This window comes from Phalacrocorax carbo, chromosome 5 (assembly GCF_963921805.1).
Source record: "Phalacrocorax carbo chromosome 5, bPhaCar2.1, whole genome shotgun sequence".
NCBI classification, from domain to species: domain Eukaryota; kingdom Metazoa; phylum Chordata; class Aves; order Suliformes; family Phalacrocoracidae; genus Phalacrocorax; species Phalacrocorax carbo.
In genome coordinates this window covers 3,022,822-3,043,058 of record NC_087517.1, presented here as the reverse complement: position 1 = coordinate 3,043,058, position 20,237 = coordinate 3,022,822, and the positions used below count along the sequence as shown (strand labels likewise).

Sequence of the window (20,237 nt, the reverse complement as noted above, 5' to 3'; positions counted from 1 at the left end):
GGAAAAAGTACTGCTTGGGAACGTGCTAAAAATAAGGTGATGTTCATGCTTGCTCGCCCTCCCTCTGTTTTGGAGCAAAACCTTTGGATCTCCAAGCATGTTGCCTTTCTAGGATGGATATGGCTTTTGTTACCTTCGAGGAAAGTCTGTCAAAAATTAAGAGCTTATAAAAATAACACCCTCCAAACCAAAAACAAAAGAAGAAAAAAACCCCCAAACCGTAGTTTGCTTCAGAGAAAAATCTTCTATCTTAACAGTATCTTGGCAGGTGATTTGCCACAGCTTTCCTTCAGGCTGGGCATCTTCTCCCTGTCTAAGGTGGTGTCGTGTCCTCCAGCCCCACCACCAGTGGCGGTGAAGGTTGCACCTGCCACCAGGAGCCTGGAGCTGGTGGTGAGGAGGACTCCAAGGAGAGTCTTAGTCTGAAGAAGACGAGGCTGAGGGGAGACCATATCTGCAACTGCCTGAAAGGAGGATGTAATGAAGTGGGGGTTGGTCTCTTCTCCCAAGTAACAAGTGACAGGATGACAGGCCTCAAGTTGCATCGGGGCGGAGGTTTAGATTGGGTATTAGGAAATATTACTTCACTGCAAGAGTGGTCAAGCATTGGAAGAGGCTGCCCAGAGAGGTGGGGGAGTCACCATCCCTGGGGGCGTTCAAAACGTGTAGATGTGGCACCTGGGGACATGGTTTAGGAGACATGGTAGTGTTGGGCTGGCGGTTGGACTTGAGGATCCTAGAGGTCTTTTCCAACCTTAATGGTTCTATGATTCTATGAGAGCTGGTGGTACAGAAGGGTCAGAAAGCTGACAAGGTGAACGGGGTGGCATGGGAGGTGCCCAATATTTCTCCAGCATTAGAGACCCAAGCAGGTACTTCTGAACAAAGAAAGAGGGAGGAGGATGAGAAGCCTAAGGAGTAGGGAGTCCTGCTGGTGGTGTAGGTGGGGAGAAGAGGATTGAGCAGGACTGAGAGGATTTAGGGCAGAGGAGAAGAAGTGATAGAGCAAAAGAAGTATAAACTCTCAAACTGAGGGTAGCCAGAGGGCCTGTGCCCACTCATCATACTGTCCTTTGCGGAAAGGAGTGTGAGCCTTGAGTTGTCTTTGTCTAAGATCAATGTGGAGTTGATGTGCAAAAAACCTCCCCCAAAACCCGTAAATGCTGCTTGGATAATGGAGCTCTCTCATTTTGTGTGGTTGGAGACAGATGCTTTGTGATCCTTCACATTCTTTTATTTTGTTCAGATATCAGTGAGGGGTATTCCAGTCTTTTAGCTTCCCAGAACAAAATTCCTGAGGAAGAATTTTGACCTATGTAGCATGTTTGTGATTTGCAGCTTTACATTTGTAGCTTTTCAGTTTGGCAGAAGAACAACAGTTGCAGCCAGTACCTCTTTCAGCTGCATTATGATGGGACAGTTATGAAGGCATTGTTTTTTGAGGCTCTCTGACGTTATAGTTGTTGAGAGCTCAGTAGAAGAGCTGGATTGATTGCACCAGAGTAATGTTTGCCTGGAGTGCTTGTGTTTGCCATGGTAGGATGAGGTACTGGCATCACTCTCGGCTGTGCTCTCACATTGCTTAGCTAATAAGCCTCAGCTCGGGCATGAAGGAAATAAATGGGATAAGTGGATGGCTGAGGTTATGTCCCCATGTGTTTTTTGGCCTTTTGCATTAGGGCTTATTTTCTAGGGCTTGAAATAAGCAAAATGGGGGCAAGTAGGTGCAAAGTCCATTTGAGAAATTGTTCGCGAATAGTTATAGCAGGGCTGAGCAGCCCTTCTCATCCTGGGAATGAAGAGCGTTGTCTAGCTGAGAGCCACACAACGTGCACTGTCCGTGGAAAGATGTGAAGAGACAGAATTTTGGGTAGGTGCCAGCTGGGTGCTCCCAGCAGTCCCACTGCTCTTCTGGGGGCTGGGGATGCATTGGCAGATGTTGGTCTGAGTCGCTTCTTTGGGCTTGTGTCTTATCAAGTGGGGTGCTTTGATGGCCCAGTGTTCACCCCATGCCAGCGCAAGACCATGAATTATTTAATAAACGATTTATAAATCACTGCCTTATCCTTGAGATTTGAAATTCTGGGATGAAACATGAAGAACACACACTACAGGCAAATACCTCTCTGTCTTATTTTCCCCTGTGGCTGTTAAGTACCCGAGTTTAAGGAGCAGGCAAGTGTAAGCTTATGATCTGCTTGAAGTAAAATCAAAGTGTGACAAAAATGGCTAATTGAGCACAGCATTTGAACATCTGGCTGCGAATGGCAGAAATGGCACGTCGACTCAACAGAACAAGGCTCCCACATCGGATATCCAGCCACCTCGCAGTTAGCTTTGAAGCCCTCGTTATGCTGTTCTCAGAGTAGGTGTCACACCTTCAAAGGGAAATATTGCAGGCTTTGATGGAAGATAAGAAAGGTGTTATATGTCTGCTTAGCGTAACTTTAAATAAAGGAATTGTGTATTAAATGCAAGTGTCTTGTTTTTGAGTTGTAAGGAGGTGAGCTGCTGTCTTTAAAATTGATTTGTCTTTTAAGTGTCATGCAAACATATTTTTAGGATTACTAATCTGTGTTTCTCTTGTAACCAATTATACTTACTACGAAGAGGAATCAAAATTTTCTGGAAGTGTATGTGCGGGTGGTGCTACACTGTGTATATACATATGGATAAGTGTCAGTCATGGTGTCACCTGGGAATTAGGGCAGCTTGGTGTCTGTGGTGGCAGTTCACAGCCTGGAAATGGCCCCAATCCCATTCAAATGTCATTTTGGAGCTCTTTCCACATGGCATGCTGTTATTTGTTGGTGTTAAGGATAAAAATCATGACAATTTCTGGATAAAATATAACCTTACTGCAACAAAACAGTCTGACTAGGCTGTCTTGTTTGGGTCTACCCTATGCATTTGCATGGATAGCATAGAAATTAAACCAGGATATTTCTGCTGAAGGAACGTGTGCTGTGCTGGGCCACACCAGCCTTAGCAGAAGGCAGCGCTCAGGACCTGCAAACTTCTGGCTCTGTGCTCTGATTGCTGTTTCTCACGCCACAGCTTTCACTAGTTTGCAGTAATGAACAGCAAATCTCTTGCAAATATTTATATGGGTATTCCCCCTTAAGTCCTAGGAGAGGGAGAAAATAATCAACTTTTCAATTCAATTCATTTTCAATATCAATTGCTGGTAGTTCAGCTTATTGTTTCCTGCAACCTGCTGCTGACCCAAATGTGAACATACAAAAAACATATGCCGCATTTTACTTGCCAGCTATAGAAAAGATGGTTTTGGAGCACACAAAATGTCACATCTGTTCAGTCAACAAAATATTGTCATCTCCATTGCACTGAATGGCTTCCTTTGTACCAAGTGCTGCATTTCAGGTTGCCTGTTAAATTGGGTCTATAAACTGTTTTAAATGTTCTTTATCTTACAGAGTTTCTCTTTTGTTTGCAGCAAGGGAAGCCGTATGTCTTTGATAGAGTGTTACCTCCTAATACAACCCAGGAACAAGTTTATAATGCCTGTGCCAAGCAGATTGTTAAAGGTGGGTGTTGTCTTTGTTTATTCCTGCTGGGGGGAGGGCGAAAGATGCCTCTCTGTCTCCTTAAGCTACTTAAAGACAGGACAATAAATGTCAGTAAATCCAAGCATTTCCTTTTTTAAGGAATTGTCTATGTGAAAAACAAAGCCAAAACCTGAAACTAACAAAAAAAAAAACCACAAAAAGAGTTGAAGGAATTGCAGTAGTTGTTCCTTACTTTCTCCTTGTGTATGACTGCTATTCCACACAAATACTTGCTTTTTGTGCTATAAAGCAAGCAACAAAAAGCATGTTCTTCATGCAGCATGAGACTGTTCAGTACAGGATGAGCAGGGAAGAGCTCTGTCCTTGAATGGAAGGACCGTTAAAGGAAAACGTAGAAGACACTGGCTTTGTAGCTGCTTTGCTGCCGGATAGCTTGTATTTAAAAATGAAATGAGAACCCAAGTGCCTGTTGGATAGCACCCTATTTGTTTAAAACAAAACCTTCATAAACAGTTGCAATGTCAAAATTTTAACTTGAGAATCAAACTTTTTGGGTGCATTTTAATTGCCTACCGTACTTTCCCCACCTCCCAAATGACCCTCAGACCTCCCACTCGGTTCTGATGCCAGATGGTCTATCCATGATGGTATTAAAACTGCTACAGCATCTCGGGGTTTATGAGTAGTACCTAGTCTAGTTGTTCTCTGGCCTTGTGTGGTGCCCCTGTGCCCCCCAAGATTTGGTCCTCAGTTCTTGCAGACAGTGGGAATGGTGTCAGAGCTGGTCAGAGTTGTGCCTGTTTAGAAATGCAAGGCTGTGTGTTGAAGGCTGTGGGATTTACATGGTGTGAGAGATTTGGGGTTGCTCACAGGTGCAGGAGCTACCGATGCAGTGTTGAAGGGCTCGGTAGTGTTTCAGGCTTGGAGCTGCGTCTGCTGAGGGCTTTTGTTGCCTGCCAGTGGGGAAAGGTCCCTGGAGTGGGCAGCCCTGCTGCAAACCCTGGGGTCTGTTCTGCAGGAAATTGGTTGGCTTGCTCGGACAGCCTCGAGCAAACCAGCATGTCTGTAGTCTAAATGATCGGGGGTGAGGGCCAGAAGCTGAATTATTTGATGTTGGAGAGAGGAAATGAGTCATAAGACTTAAGTTGACTCTTCTCAGAGGGGAGCCTAATTACGGCAGTTCTGACTTCAGACGGGTAAGCCTTTAATAAAAACTGGTGGGATTGGAGTTGTAGAGCTTAGAAATCATTGGCTCGGGTTGCTGACATACCACTCAACTTTTGGAAGTTTGGGGAACAGTTTCAATACTACAGCGTGCACTGACAGAAGCGGCACATCACTGTTTATAGACTTTGGAGGGTATTTATATCCCCTGTGGAAGCTGTTTTCCTCTGAAAATGTTGAGAGAAATAAAATCCTGTCTTAGAGCAATATGGAAGACCTAAATCAGGGACTTAAGTCTTCTTCATTAACGAAATAGAAAGGCAAATACTTTCCAAAGTCCTATTTGAAAATAGAGTTCAAACACACTTTTGCATATGTGCTGTCTTGGAGTGTCTGGATTCCTTGAAAGGCAAGTTTGATGGGGGGGTGAGAGGGTGTAATAGAAAGGAAAAGAGGAAAGGGGGGGAAAAGAACAAAAGAGAAAGTGAGGAGAGCAATAGGGAGGGAGGGAGACAGGGGAGGGGAGTGTAAGACAGGGAGAGGGTCTGGGAGGGAGGGAGAGCACACTGGAGTGATATTCTTGAGCTCTGGACTTATATTTCCTTAGGTTTAATTTCCAGTTTAAAGCCTAATAAAGTGAAGAATGTGAAACAGACTGGGCTGTGTCTGATAGACTGCAACAATGTAATTTACTACATGGAAATATGAGCTGGGTACATTACAACTGGGAGCACTATTTAAGTCTTTGAGACTTTTTTAGATAGCTTTTCAAGGTTACCATTTGTTATCAGATTTCATTATAGTCCCATGAAATGGCTGATGGTTTCATTGTGATTAATGTTATTACAGAAAATGCCAGGTGGCCTAACAGTCTCTAAAACAATGGTTGTAATAACTAAGTTCACAATAAGAATGATCGAATTGAGGTTTTTTTCACTAAAGAAGAAATGGGAGTAGGTTTAAGTAAACAGCTCAATGACTAAGTCAAAGTATTTCACATTCCTCACGTGAGAAACATGAGAAACAGGAGGAAAAGCAATCCGTGTGCTACAGCGATTTGCATTGGGGTGGGGACTGGGATGGTGTTTGTTCAAGGTGCTCCCAAGGGCAGAAGTGGAAGAGTGTGGGGAAACATAACTGGTGCGTATGACCACAGTTTGGGAACTTGTGTTTGCATTTTTTTTTAAGCAAGCTAAGAAATATCACTAAATCTGAAAGGGAACAATAGTGTGTGATTGCCACCACTTTTGCTTTGTTTCCCATTGCTCTCTAGTGCCAGGAGACAGCTTTATCTTCTCAATCTACACAGATGGGTTTCTGTATCTTGATTTTACATCTTTCCTACAATTACACTGAGGCGGGAACATATAATGGCCCAAGCTATTGCTGAGCACCAGAGCTGTCAGCGTGTTAGTGCACATGTGAACATCTGCACCTTTGTGTGTCCTGTGAGGAGGAGAAAATTGCTTTAATGATTTTTTGGGTGGTGGGGTTGATCTCATTGCGTGGTTTATGGGCTTTCTATTCTGGTTACAAATGCGGGGCTCAAATGCTGAGTCGCAGAAATATGAAGTTTAGAGGTGGAAAAAAAAAAGTATAGAGCTAAAAATTTGGTCATAGAAATGAGGCTGGAAGGACTTCTGTAAAGCCATTTTGTCTTCCTGCTTGCCATTAAGACTTCTGTACTTGTGGGTTGTCCATTCGAAAGGTGTCCAGTCCACAGCCACCTGTGGCCATTTGTTGCAGAGCTCTGCTGGGCACTCGGGTGTTGCTGGAAGGACTTTCTGGGTCCCTAACCTGAGCGAGTCTGTGTTGTGGCAGCACAAGGGCTGTACTTTTAGCCTGTTGCTACTGGTCCTATCCAGGAAAAAGGCCATCTGGCAGCAGTGGAGTGGCTGAGTCGCGTAGCTGGCTTCTGTGCGGAGGGCAAATCAAACGGAAAATCATTGTGGAGAGGGTTGGACCAGGAACTGGGAAAAGTGCTTGGTCTTATTTTGTTTGTTACGAGTTACATAAAAATCCCAACTGATCTTTGTTCAGTCACTTTGTTCATCTCTCTCCCCCCCGCTTAAGTTTTGTGCAGGCTGTTTCTATCAGCAACCGCCTTCTCTCTTTATCCAGTTGACAGATGGTATATTAACTGTCCCAAGGTGGAAAGCCTTCTGACAAAAATAACCTCTTCTACCACAGAGACCACTGACTTTTTAAAATTGTAGGTGACGCAAAAGCCTATTTTTTTTAATAGAATAAGGTATTTTTTGCTGATTGGGAAGGTAAATTACTTATCTATGCTTCCTCCAGCAGTGATGTATCTTAGTATACATTGATGCAAATTCTGAGCAATTTCCTTACATAACAGTTGATTAATCAGATTTTTTCCCCCCTAGGCTGTGTGCCAGTACAGAGCTGACACCGTACCTTCCATTCACCTGGAGATAACAAGATAATATTTTGGTTTTAATTCAACCTATTTTTCCCTTAAACTTTAACCAAGTTTGGCAAAAATTGGAAATGGTAATAGTGAACCCTTAGATTGTGCTTAACTCTCCTGGGGTGGAATTTAAAAGGTATTCGCACACTAGGTGGTATTTTAGAAACAAAAAGGAGTTGCACATGTTTGCTTGAGGATTTCTGACTTCCTCTTAGGACAACTATTTATATTTTTTGATGCCTAAACACCTTGAAATTCTGGTTCTGTGCACCTTCCAAATATGAGTTGGCTTTCATCTAAAGAGAAAACCAAACCTTCTTCCTTTTCTAACTTCTAGCTAGATTTTCTTTCCTTGCTGGCTAACAAAGATGGAACCTACTATACACAATAGATGTGGCGTACTTACAACTGGATCTAGTCTTGAAAGTTACACATGACTGCCTCCCTGTTGTGCTTAGATGTGTGTGTGTTTAAGAAAAGTGTCAAGTAAGCTTTTTATTTAAAATATTTCAAATACAGTTGCATTGAGCGTTGCCTTTCCTATAGCCTCTTTTGAAATTAATCTGTATTAATCTGATGAACTTTTAAAAAGTAAATAATATTTTATATTAAAAAACAAGATATAACTCCTATCTCCTGTGAGCTGCTGCCACCGCCCTTAAGCTGCCGATCCCTGGCTGCATCTCTGTCTCTCTACCTCCTTGGCCCCGTGCTCTGTGCTTCTGCTGGTTCACCCGAGTTAGACCCCTTGCTGTGCGTCGAGTGGAGCTCCTAGCAGAATTTGGTTTAAAGTTTAATCATCAACAACCTTCAGGAAATGGCTAAGCAGCTAATTTTCTGTTGTTAAGACGTTAATGCCTTCCAAAGACATTGATGAGTATACATTGGGATTTTATTGGAAAAAAAATTGCCCCCATGAAAGTTCAAACGAATGGGCTTTGACCGTGGTGCAGCCGATGGCCAGCAGCGTGGCTCGACAGCTGTTTTCTCCTGCGTTCAAACTACTGTTGTTGTAGCCTTTCCCTTCCACTCAAGTTCATTCTGTGTTGAACTGAAAATCAATGAGATGTTCCCTTCAGAAAAGAACTGGTGAATGAATGTTCTGAAATACCAATAACATGAAATTTGGCCCTATCTTGAAGCCTTTATGAAGGGGTGAAATTCTGGGTCGAAGGCATGAACTCAGGATAGCACTGCATCTACAGCTGGACATCTGGTTTTTTATCTATACAATCATTATTTATAATTCCTTATTTTAAACTTTGTTTCCTTAAAGCAAGAATAAGCAGTGTCTCTGTTCTTATGAACAGACGAGGATGCTAAATTGATACAAAATATTAATACCAGAATAATAGTAATTATAGTCTCTAACTTTGTCATTCTCCTGGATTTCAAGATTTGAAAAATTTACCCAGCAATACTCTGTGGAGGTCTATACAGCCTCTGGCATGTCTGTCCTCTTCAGCTCCCCAAAATAGTTCCGCCACAGCTTAAACAGTTACACTCTGCATTTAAGTATAATAGATATTTTTAAATGGCTTCATTCCAATTTCATCCTTATTCAGTATTGCTGGAAATGTGGGTCTGTGTCGTGGTTGTCTTGGAAAAAGATCTCGTTGCCTTTCTTTTTATCCATTTCTTTTCTTTGACATCATCTTTCTGTGGTGGTTATCTCAATGTTTTTCACACTTGTTTCTTCTTCATGCTTTTTATATTTTTCTAACATACCCTGTTGAATTCTCCTACCTAGCTGGGTCATCTACATACATACATAAGTAGATTATATGTGTGTGTGTTTATGTAATAAGATGATGTTATATGCAATAATATATAATATAGATGTGTGTGTATATTTATTATAAATATGTGTACATACATATACACACATTTTTTTCCTCCTGGTAGCCTACAGAGGGTGGGAAATGTACAAATATTTCAGAAGCAGAGAAGGCCGACTCTAAAAGCAGGAGTTGCATTTGGAAGTGGCCATGGACAGGAAACTTTCTGCCCTGCCAGGTTTCTCTAATTTAGATTTTATTATGAAATTTTTTTTGGCCTAAAGGTAGCTAGTTATGTCGCATTTTTCCCATTCTTTATTGCACAGATTATTTCCTAAATGAGCTTCAGCATTGTAAAAGACTCACGAAATGCTGATAATCTAGCTTTAAGATGCCAATATGAGTTTTAATTGATTTTCTTCTTGCAGATGTTCTTGAAGGCTACAATGGCACAATCTTTGCTTATGGACAGACATCGTCAGGCAAGACACATACTATGGAGGTACGGTGGCAAAATTAAATCAGTTCAGTAGCAGCAGTGGAATTATATGTACCAATTACCTGAACAAGCCAGCTATCTGGAGCACTCAGCTGTGAGTGACATATAAAAGGAGATCTGGGTATGTTTAGCTTCTACTGCCTTTTAAGCTGTAGTCTTTCTTTCAATGTGGTGTCTTTTTCAAGACACAGATATCTACAGATATCTGGCTAAACTAACATGGTGAGTGAAAAACCTCAAGTATAGTTTCTCCATGTTTGTCATAACAGTTTAGGTATGTGTATATTTTAAAAGATTTGAGGGAAATTTGTTAATCCACAAATGAAAACAGTAATAAGGGTCTGTAGGGTTCCCTTGCATGCAGGATTATGAAAATTTGTGCCTTGGTTATTGGTTTTCTCATTTGCACTCCCCTTCTGGGAATACCGTTCCTGCAGCACAGATGGATGGATTTGAGAATTGTTGCACTGGAGGAGAATACCAAATTACACCAAATTCCAGTGGCTGAAGTCCTAAGTCTGTTCATATTTCTGCTACATGAAGCATGACAGTGTCGTTTCTTTCCTGTGGTTTTTTTTAATAACTGTTCCATTAGAAGACATTTAGTCTCTTGCTAAAAAAGGAAGATCATTCAAGCGTTTACTCCTTGCATAGGATTGTTCCATCACAACGCTGTACAGGCTGGGTGTATATGTCTTGGAGCATTTCAGTTCAGCTGTGAACTTTAAACAGGAGGTCTACAGCAAAGTTTTGCTAAATGAAAGGAAAAAATGAGCTTTCATCTGTTTAACAGCATCAGATGGTTTTTCTACACGATGAACACAGGTGACCTACCTACCCTGAAGGTTAAAGGAGAAGGAAAGCAATATTCTCTCGAGCCAGCAGGCCCTGGTGAAATTGCTGTTCGATTGCCACAATTGCTACTTTCCTGGAGGATGCAATAACTGATGCCTCACGTCTAATTAAGTCTGTCCTTGCGAGGATGGGGGAAATCACTAGCTCAGCCCTCACAGATGGCACAATGGCTGAGTAATCCACCAGCTCTGAATGTAATTAAATCAAAATGTCTGCAGGGCTTGAGCTGGTGCTTCCACATGGCATAGGGAAAGATCTCTTAAAGCCAATTTATATTCAGAATTACAAGCTGTGATAAAGAAAATGACTGTAGAAAAATTGCTGCTTTACTTCTTTAATAGAGAAAAAGCTGTCAATTTAAAGTAGAATCAAATCTATATTCAGTTTTAATCCCCCTTTTAAAGTAACATCCTCTTGTAAAGTTGCTAAAGTATGTTGTGGAAGAAAAAAATAGTCTGAAGTTGAAGAAATAGTAAATCCTCTTGGTAAAGCTGTTCTGGAGGATTTTCTGTGAAATGTGAAATGCCTCATAGTGTTAGTGTTAAGCTTAAAGAGGACACGGTAGTATGATATAGCCAGGGTAGGCTTTCTGACATACATAGGTCTTTCTGCTGGGCTAGATAAAACATTTGGCAACATGTGTAGCAGGAAATAACCAAAACTATCTTAAAAATTAAGTATTTTTGACCATAAGATTATATTGATAAGCTTTGACCTTATAATAATGTTTTCAATAGTGGGTCCCTATAGATTGTAGTTATAATGTCAATATCCTGAAATGAAAGAGCGCTGTCTCAAATGTTACACTTCACTAGCTCCTGCCTGCCTGCCTGCTAGGTTTAAATGTGGAAATTAATGTTCTTATTAAAACGAGAGGCTTTAATAAGCAGAGAACTCTCCGTCCTGGTGCTTTAGGGGAGCTTACTAACTGCAACGTCAGCATGCCAGCAGCAGCGCACTTCTCCAAACTCTTTGGTTACAGCTAAATCCATAAGAGTGGTTTAATTTGGGTTTTGTTTTTTTTTTTTTTTTAATTCCAGCTTTCCAGTGAATAGCCTACCTTTACCTTTCTCTTCTCTACCAGTCCGTGGTCTCCATAAATCATAGTGGGACCTGCTTCATTCATCTCATGTTTTAATAAAAACATGTTGATAATAAAGTAAAAATGATTTTTTTTTGATACATCACAAGAGTGCTGATGCTACGGCATTTTAGAGATCTTAACTCTTTCGTCGCAAAGCGGTGAATGTGATCTTGCTTCACTGAAGTTTCTACTGACTTAAATAGTGGAAAGCCCAAGAAGGTGTAGATGTGGTGATTGCCTTAAATCACACTTAATCATCTTTTACAGATTGCTTTCTCTTCTGAGCTAGAGAAAGCTCAGTAAAGCGTAGTTATTACAGGGCTTGTTGAGACTAGGAGAATGTTTAAATACTTCTGTAAGTTGTCACTTGCCCAGACCCCAAGCAGTTCTTAGAGGAAAGGTTTAGCTAGTGCGGTGATTCCAAAGCTGATGCACCTCTGTGCAGACAGAAGTCTCTGCCACAAAACATTGAATTCAAGCTGTCCTTTGGCTGAGCTAATGACCAGCTCGATCAAAGCTACTGTAGAAAAGGGGGCACTGCATAGCTCTAGCATTTCTTGTTCTGTAGCTGCCTTTGCCTCTGCTGCCTTAGGCATTGTGCATCTTACAGTGCTGAATAGTGTTGCATTCGTGTGCACGGCAGAAATACCAGTAAATCTCTGTTTATTCTAGTTTAGGAAAAACTCTTTTCCCCGCTTTGGGAATACTCTCTCTGTACAGTAATACAAGGTAGTCAGTTGGTTTCTGTGAGCTTTTCAAGGACTTCTTCAGGGAGAAGGGGTGGATAGTGTGAAAATTGTGTTGCGGTCTCTGCTCAACAGCAGCACTGTGTGATGGAACCAAGTGCTGTGCTGGCAAGGTAAAACAAAGTGTTGGCCTCTGGTTTAAGTGGTTTTATGCATACAAGTTTTCCTCTCCATCAGGGATTTAGTTTATTTAATCACCTTCTTTGTCATTCTCATAGTCTGAAATAAAATGATGTATCATACGACAAGCAGTTTTTAGTTTCTGAGAAGCTTAATAGGATGTTGGATAAGGTATAGCATTTAACTGCTTCCACTGCAGAAGATTATCTTATTTGTATAATATAAATAAAATATTCACGGTTTAGATACAGCTGCGTGCTGCTTTATAGGAAAGGAAGTCAGGAATGTAACTGATTTATCTATATTCTTCCCCGCGTTCTTTCCCCAAGTTGTGCAATTCAAGGGCAGAAACCTAGTAACTGCTTTAAATACAAGCTTTGAGATAGAGAGAGAGGTTGTGTCAGTCCTTCATGTTAAATTTCCTTCATCCTAGGTTGATGCTTAGAAGTTGACTGTCCCTTCACCAGCTTTACCATAAAGGAAGCGATGTCTGGAAAGGCTGTGTTTGAATATACTAATAAAGAGTGAGAAACTTGGAAAACAGGTCAATTTCCAAGTCAACCACTAGTCATTCACAAACATGCGTAATATCGAGAAACACGTGTATGCGTGTATGATTTTCTTCCTATTTTGCTAAAAATTTTTTGGTGTTTAATAATTTTTAGCAATTACAGATCAAATCTGACTTCCCATGATTTGGAATTGTATGCTTACCCACTATATTTTAAAAAAAGATCCCTACCACTGGTGGAGTAAGATGCTTTGTTGTGTCACTATGGACAGTCATACTTGGACAAAGATATATTAAAAAGGTATATTGGAGTTTCTAGACACTATGTTCTGATGGAGTCTTACAACTACTGACTTGTTATTGCGTATTTAAGCAGTCTCATAAAATATTTGGAAATAAAAATGCACTGTATGCTGTGGTCAGAAAAGGTTTTTATTTTGAGTTTATATATCTATTCAATTTTCAAATGGTGTTAGCTTTCCTGTTCGTGTCTGGCTTTTTCAAAAGGAACAATGCGACTAAACGGAGCTGTGCAGCAGGGAAATTCTTGTTTTTAGTTAATATTCAGTTCTTGAAAGAATAGAGGAAGGTAGTTGTGCAAATCAACATGGAGAACAGTAGTGTTTGTAAGGCACAGTTTGCTGGCAATAGGCCCAGCAAGCTCAAATCAGAATATATTACTCTAATCCCCAAATCCCCGCAACCCAGATTTCCCCTTAGCTTTCTAGCATAGTGGTGAAAGAGAAACAAAATGCTCTAATACCTGTTGTTTCTGACATGTTTCCAAATACCTGATTTGACTGGGACAACCAGGTAGTAATTTGCACGTTTGTTTGTGTTTATTCATCTACCTTTGGTCGAAGAGTGACAGTGTAAATAGCAGCAGGACAGCATGCTTGGCAAATGGCAGGAGCTGACAAAATAGGTGCTCTGTCAGGTGAAGAGTGCTATCATGTCGAGTCGTTCTGCCACCTTTTCTGTGCACTTATATCAAGCAAATCCCCCCAAGGCAGCAGCCCCGTTCATAGGGGCCCACTGGAGGAAGGTATGTTTGGACAGGCTTTCTCTTGTGCCTGAGCAAGGCTTTCCAAGTTACCAAGGTTTGGTTTTGTGTCCACAGGGGAAGCTGCATGACCCTCAGCTCATGGGAATCATTCCGAGAATTGCACATGACATCTTTGATCACATCTATTCCATGGATGAAAACCTGGAGTTTCATATAAAGGTAAATGTGGGATGACATGTTACGTAATGGGGCTGGTGGAAGGAAGTTGAGCTTGGATGGAAAACCTGCATTCAGGGTGTAACGTTGTGCTGCAGAATTCTTCCCTTCTTCCTTTTATAACTCAAAAAGGATTAGGTTACTGAGGGTATTTGCTAGAAATAATCCAATAGAGTTACTAGCCTTCGGTGGAATTTTTTTTTCAGTGTGTTTTCGGCTCAGGTTTGCTAGTCCATTGATTGCTTTGTCTCTCACCACCCCTGAGAGGCTAGCCAGCATGGTAAGAAAACACGTATTTCACTGTGGCTTCTCCAGAGACTGTACCTCAGCCCCACTAGCTATGACCATAAATACTGTTGATCTGTGCGACGTTTGAGAGAATACTGACATGTTGTTCCTATCTCAATGGCATAAACAGTCCTCCACAATATGTGGGTTTGAGATGGAGGAAAGATGGCTTTGGGCGATAGGCAGGAGGATGTTTAGAAGTAATTTTTAATCTATCAATCTTACATATGGGTTCCTTAAGATGGCAGGCTATGTCTTGATTTGAACAGCTGATATATTTGTTTTCCCTGTCCCTTATTGTGATATGAGACATATGATCTCAAATTATTTGAGTGACCTTTAATTCCTGCTGTTCATCCAGTCTCCTGGGGAGCTCGGTCTCCATGGGGGCATCGGTCCCTCTGGCAGAGTTGGGGTCAGGGTACAGCTTTCTTCTAAGCGGACATCAGTAAAATTACCCTATGGGTTGCAGGAAAAATGGGTACTCTTCTGTGTGATCCCTCCCCCAAAACACACAAAATATACCTAGGCGACTTCAGGAGAGTTATGTGCTGAGTGCAGGTGGAGTGTGAAAACACTGTCCCTTCTGCTGTGACCAGGTGATGTTCTCTGACAATGGAGCTCTCTTCCTCTGTCCCTCTTGTGCCTAAAAGTGGGAGATGAGTGACGACCTAGTACTGCTTGTATTAAAGCCCTTGAAGCACTTCTGAGGGTATATGTATGGTTTTTTTTCCCCAGTAGTCTAACAGAGTACCTCTGAACCAGTTCCTGATCTCCTGGAAGGACTATTTGGTCATTTTGTATCGAGAGCTTTCTTAGCAGTTCCTCCTTCTGGATGTGTTCATGAAGTACAGTCAGAAGAAGCAGACACACAAAGTACAAATAAACTGTTTTATTAAAATTAAATTTTATAAATATTTTCTGCCCGGCGGAGAAGGCCCTCGGGGTGCTGGCTGACAGCCGGCTGAGCATGAGCCAGCAGTGCCCAGGTGGCCAAGGAGGCCACCAGCCCCCGGGCTTGTGTCAGCACTGGTGTGGCCAGCAGGAGCCGGGCAGGGATGGGGCCCCTGTGCTCGGCCCTGGTGAGGCCGCATGAATGAGAGGAAACGGCCTCAAGCTGTGTCAGGGGAGGTTTAGATTGGATATTAGGAACAATTTCTTCTCTGCCAGAGCGGTCAGGCCCTGGCACAGGCTGCCCAGAGAGGTGGGGGAGTCACCGTCCCTGGGGGCGTTCAAAGCCCAAGTAGACGTGGCACTTCAGGGCGTGGTTTAGGAGGCTTGGGGGTGTTGGGCTGGCGGCCGGACTTGATGATCTTGGAGATCTTTTCCAACCTTAATGATTCTATGATTGTTACATACATATATTTTATAATATTTTAATTCTAAAATATTGAGCACCTTCAGAAGTCACACCTGTGAATTTTCGTCAACATAACTTCCATAGGAGTGACACTGATTTCTTTTCATCATCTGTAAAGCTCTCCCACGGCTATTGCTATTCCGTGTGATAGCACTTGGGTACCCACAGATGGGGACCCCCTTGTACAAGATGTAGTAAATTCCTGTCCCAGCAGAAGATTATCGCTTTATAAATCATGTTCTGCCAGCACTAAATTGTTTCAGTGGTTTCCTATCATAGTTGACATTTATGAATATCTTAACAGAAAAGCTGCCTAAATAGCAATGAATGAGTGAGTGATTATACAAGGAGCTGTCATTGAGAGAAATGCATGTTCTGTCAGTGGGAGCCAGAATTTATCCAAACTGTCATGCTCTTTTAATAACTAAGCCAACGTTGAAAATTAATATAATTTTTTTTCTCTTCTGCTTTAATAGAGACCAGTTTAGAACAGGGAGGGGAACTTGGTATCTCCTGTGTGTGTTGGTCCTCAGCAGTGTGTTAATAGGGTAATAGAAAACATGTGAATTAAGTCTAGGAGAACCGGACTGTTGAAATGAGCTGGTCCAGAGGATGGATTTAAATGGGACACAGGTGAAGTAAATGCACAAAAGCAAAACACATCTGCATTTAATAGCAGTTGTCACACAGGAAGATCAACTTGTCAGTATAAAAAAAAAAAAATTTATTATTAATATGAGAGAAAATGATACTTTACTGGATAGCTAGAGTTTACTAATACCTAAAATTTATCCATCTAGTGTTCTAGCTAAATGGATAAAGCTTATTTAGGGTAAGGTTAGGCATCACCCCCCTAACACATTTATGTTTGCTTCTGTGAGTCGAATATCCTTTAATTTAGAGAGTCATTCATTCATCTTCCCCCCCCCCCCTTTTTTTTTTGAGTACAATTGTGTCTCTCTATTACAGAAAAGCTCATTTTCAGTTTCCTCTTTGGACTTGGTTCAGGACAGAACTTTTACGACACTTCATTTAAAAGTTTAATTTAATTTACGCTGCTTAAGCTTGTGTAACTTGTGTGTTAAACCACTAAACGTGCTGTGTGCTTTTGTGCTGGTGAATAGCAATATGCCTCTTAGAGCTGTCAAAATTTACCCTCCTCGTGATGCAGCTGTACTGATATGATACTAGCTGAATTGATTTGATTCTGTTCGATATTTTTGTGTCAAAAAAAATAAAGAAGGTAAGATTTATCTAAAGGTTTTTGTAGACTTTCCTGATGAATCATTGATAAATGGAGAAAGATCAGTGACCTGTAAATCATTCAAAATACAAATACTTTCACGTGAAAGATGTGAATCAAAGTATGTGGGAAGTGGATTTTATTTTTAGTTTGGTGCTTTTTATTTGGACAGATATGGAAATATAGGTGGAGAGATTTTTAAATCGCCAAAGTTTAAATCTGTAATGTTTATGATTACTTAGGTTTCCTACTTTGAGATATATTTGGACAAAATAAGGGACCTACTTGATGGTAAGTTCTGCATTTCTTATGTGACTAAGTGGCGTTGGGCTCGGTATAGTGCTTTGAATCAACGCTTAAGGGGAAACAGTTACTTTCTTTGCGAGTGATTTAAATTTAAGCTGTATGACTGGGTTTGTGGAAGAGAATTTTGCAGTTTAAGTCATCTGATCTGACTCTTCGTGCACCTACCTCTGCAGTGCTACGTAGCTTCATTATAAATCAATGAGTACAGAGAATTTTACATATTTCAAGCCATGTCTGAGCCTCGTTGGCAACATAGATTCTGAAAATAAAACTGTGTTCTGCTGAGGGTTTTAAATTTAGAGTACATTTGGTTCAACTTATTCCTTGCTTTGCTTCTCTTAAGTAGAGTTTGTTGGGAGTTATCTGTCTCTTTTACAATTTGTGTGTCTTTATGTGCGTGCTGTATGTTGGTGAAAGTGTGAATTGTGTGTCTTGAATCAGTCTGAAGACAGAGAAATATATGCTAATGGTAACACAAAGCCAGGGACGTGTATCTGAGCTTTTTTGAATTCCAGTGAGTTCTTCAGTTTCTTTTGAAATTTTTGCTGCTTTGGCACAATCCATCTTGGTCTGTGTTTATTTTATTAATCCACAAAATAAAAAAAAGCTCTTGTGCCATAAAGTTAACTTTAAAGAAACAGGTACAAGATTGACAGGACAAGCAACAAGTTTTATGTAACAGAAAGATTGGTAGTTAATAAGGAGTGGGGAGCGACTACTATTCTCATTTACAAATTTAATACATTCATGGTATTTGTCTGTCGTGCCTGTAGTTGACACGGAATGTTCCTAATGATCTCGGTCTTTTTTTCTAGTGTCAAAAACAAACCTCGCTGTACATGAAGATAAAAACAGAGTCCCGTATGTTAAGGTACAAGGAAAATTCGATGCTTATTTTTTCATTCTTTCTCACATATGCATTTATTTACACATTTCCATTTGTATCCCAGTGCATTTGCTGAGACGATTCACCTCATGTACAGAATCCTGAATGTTCAGGTAGTCCTGGTCCCTGAATTTAGACAGTTTCCTGAAATATTAATGGGCTTGAATCATGTTTGCTTTATTTTCCTGGCTTTGAACATTTATATTTTGTTAGTACGGTGTTAAATTTTAAGTATTCATATTCCCATTTCATGTCAGATATGAAAGAGAACACCTTGAAGAATATTGTTCTTTAATATTTTGTTGCATAGATGCTGTCAGCTTGCAATGTTTTAGAACAGATTTGTTGGGTTAAGAATTTGTTTTATGCCTTCCTGGGCCCTCACTTAAATTAATACACTTGTGATGAACATATGTGAGCCTTAATAATATACACATAATATTGTTCTGTTTATTCTCATCCTGGGGAGGGCAAAAAAAATTTGATAAAATAATTCCTTCAGTAATATTGCATTAAGGCAGAGACTTCCTTTTGTAATCTAACCCAAATTAGTAACAGGAATGTATCATTCCATGTGTTCTAAGTATAGAAACTCTCTTCTGCTACATGTTTAGATTTGACCGAGTCTTTAATCTTGTGAAAGAAAATTGTCTCTCAAGTTATCCTGTGGACCCCTCCTGAAGGTCATACAGAGGCACGTTTTGGTCCATTGCCTCACTAATGATCATGTTGGATGTTGATGGCGGTTCCAATTATTTTGTTCATCAGTGCTAAATATTCTTCCTGATGGCATATGGAGTATTAGGACACTTCCCAAACTTTTCTATTTTCAACTTGCATATTCCTAGGGTTGTACAGAACGATTTGTATCTAGTCCTGAAGAAGTTTTGGATGTCATTGATGAAGGGAAAGCCAACCGTCATGTAGCCGTTACAAGTAAGTATTCTGTGGAAGCTTTTCTGGCTATGGTGTGCGGGTGGTTGTAGCTTCCTAGTGGTGTATTGATTCTTCATGTTCACAAAGTACTTTGAGTTACTTATGTGAACGATGTAGGGATGCACAAATTATAACGCTCTGAAATTAATAGACCTGTACTTTTTACTGCTTCACTGCCTACAGAAACATTTATTGACTTTGAGCCTTGAGAACTCCTGAATTTAATATATGGCATTATATAGTATTGTTATGTAAAAAGTCAAAATATGTATTATTATAACATGATATAGATATTTTGAAATTATGTATAGCTGAAATTATGTACGTACATTCTTCTTTGTGCTACAAGTCAAGAACTGGGAGCAATTCACCGATCAAATGGCAGAGCAGAGCAATTACCAGACTCCGCCTGTTTCTCTCTTGCAAGTTATCCCGGTAAAGCGGTGCCTTGGATTGAGTTCCAACGATGGCAAAGCAAACAAATCTTCCTCAATTAAAAAACCTAATAATCACTTCGGGCTGTGCCAAACTTGTTCACGTTGTGCTGTGTGCAGCCTACTAGCATTACAGTGATGAAAAGAGCGGGTATCTTTGCCCTGTTTCCCAATTTATGCTGTAAGATGTCTGATCCAAGCAGTGGGCTTGGCAGGACCTCAGCTTATAACTCAAATCTTTGGGTGGGGGTGGGTTGGGGGGGGCTTGCGTTTGATTGGGTTTTAATGATTTGATTTGATTTGATTTTGCTTTATTTTATTTTATTTTGCTTTATTTTACTTTATATTGTTTTACTTTATTTTCTATTTTTATGATGCCCTGGGTAACTTCTTTCTCTTCCATGTCTCTACCTTCTTGCTTTGGTAAATATTACATTGCTTTAGCTTTCCCATGCCTTTCTCATCATACTAATAGACGTATATTCTTTTTTCTGAGTAACATTTCCTCCCGTTGTTTCTGCTATTCACTGTAAAAAAAAGTACCCAAATACACCTTTTGCTGTGATATTGCCTGTTGCATTTGCCTGTGCACAGAGAAGTTCTGCCAAAAGTTGACAGAGAATGAATTTTACCTAGACGAAAATGGCGAGGAGCAAATTTGGAAGTGTTATTGAAAAAACGGAGTTTGGTGATGGAGGAGGAAAAGGGAGCTCAATAAAACATAAATATTGCTGTGAGTGTGAATGGGGGAAGGTGGTAGTGCATTTTAAAGTAACAGAAAATAGAGAAAACGGGCGAGAAAGTGGTTTGTTGATTCTTAATGGGGTTTTTTTTTTTGCTACTA

General features: G+C 40.6%; 2 protein-coding genes across 6 annotated transcripts in view; one reads left to right on the top strand and one right to left on the bottom strand.

The window, feature by feature from the left end:
* The window catches only part of ORC4 (origin recognition complex subunit 4), a 445,415-nt gene that overhangs the window by 278,940 nt on the left and 146,238 nt on the right, over window positions 1-20,237 (bottom strand). The gene's annotated exons all lie outside the window — the stretch shown is intronic.
* KIF5C (kinesin family member 5C) overlaps window positions 1-20,237 on the top strand; it is an 88,936-nt gene that overhangs the window by 22,376 nt on the left and 46,323 nt on the right. For all 5 annotated transcript variants that reach the window (XM_064450962.1, XM_064450961.1, XM_064450964.1 and 2 more), the window contains exons 2-7: window positions 3,458-3,548; window positions 9,332-9,405; window positions 13,839-13,943; window positions 17,074-17,122; window positions 17,953-18,008; window positions 18,872-18,959. In XM_064450962.1, coding sequence (XP_064307032.1) covers window positions 3,458-3,548; window positions 9,332-9,405; window positions 13,839-13,943; window positions 17,074-17,122; window positions 17,953-18,008; window positions 18,872-18,959 — 463 coding nt within the window. The remainder of the gene's footprint in view (window positions 1-3,457; window positions 3,549-9,331; window positions 9,406-13,838; window positions 13,944-17,073; window positions 17,123-17,952; window positions 18,009-18,871; window positions 18,960-20,237) is intronic.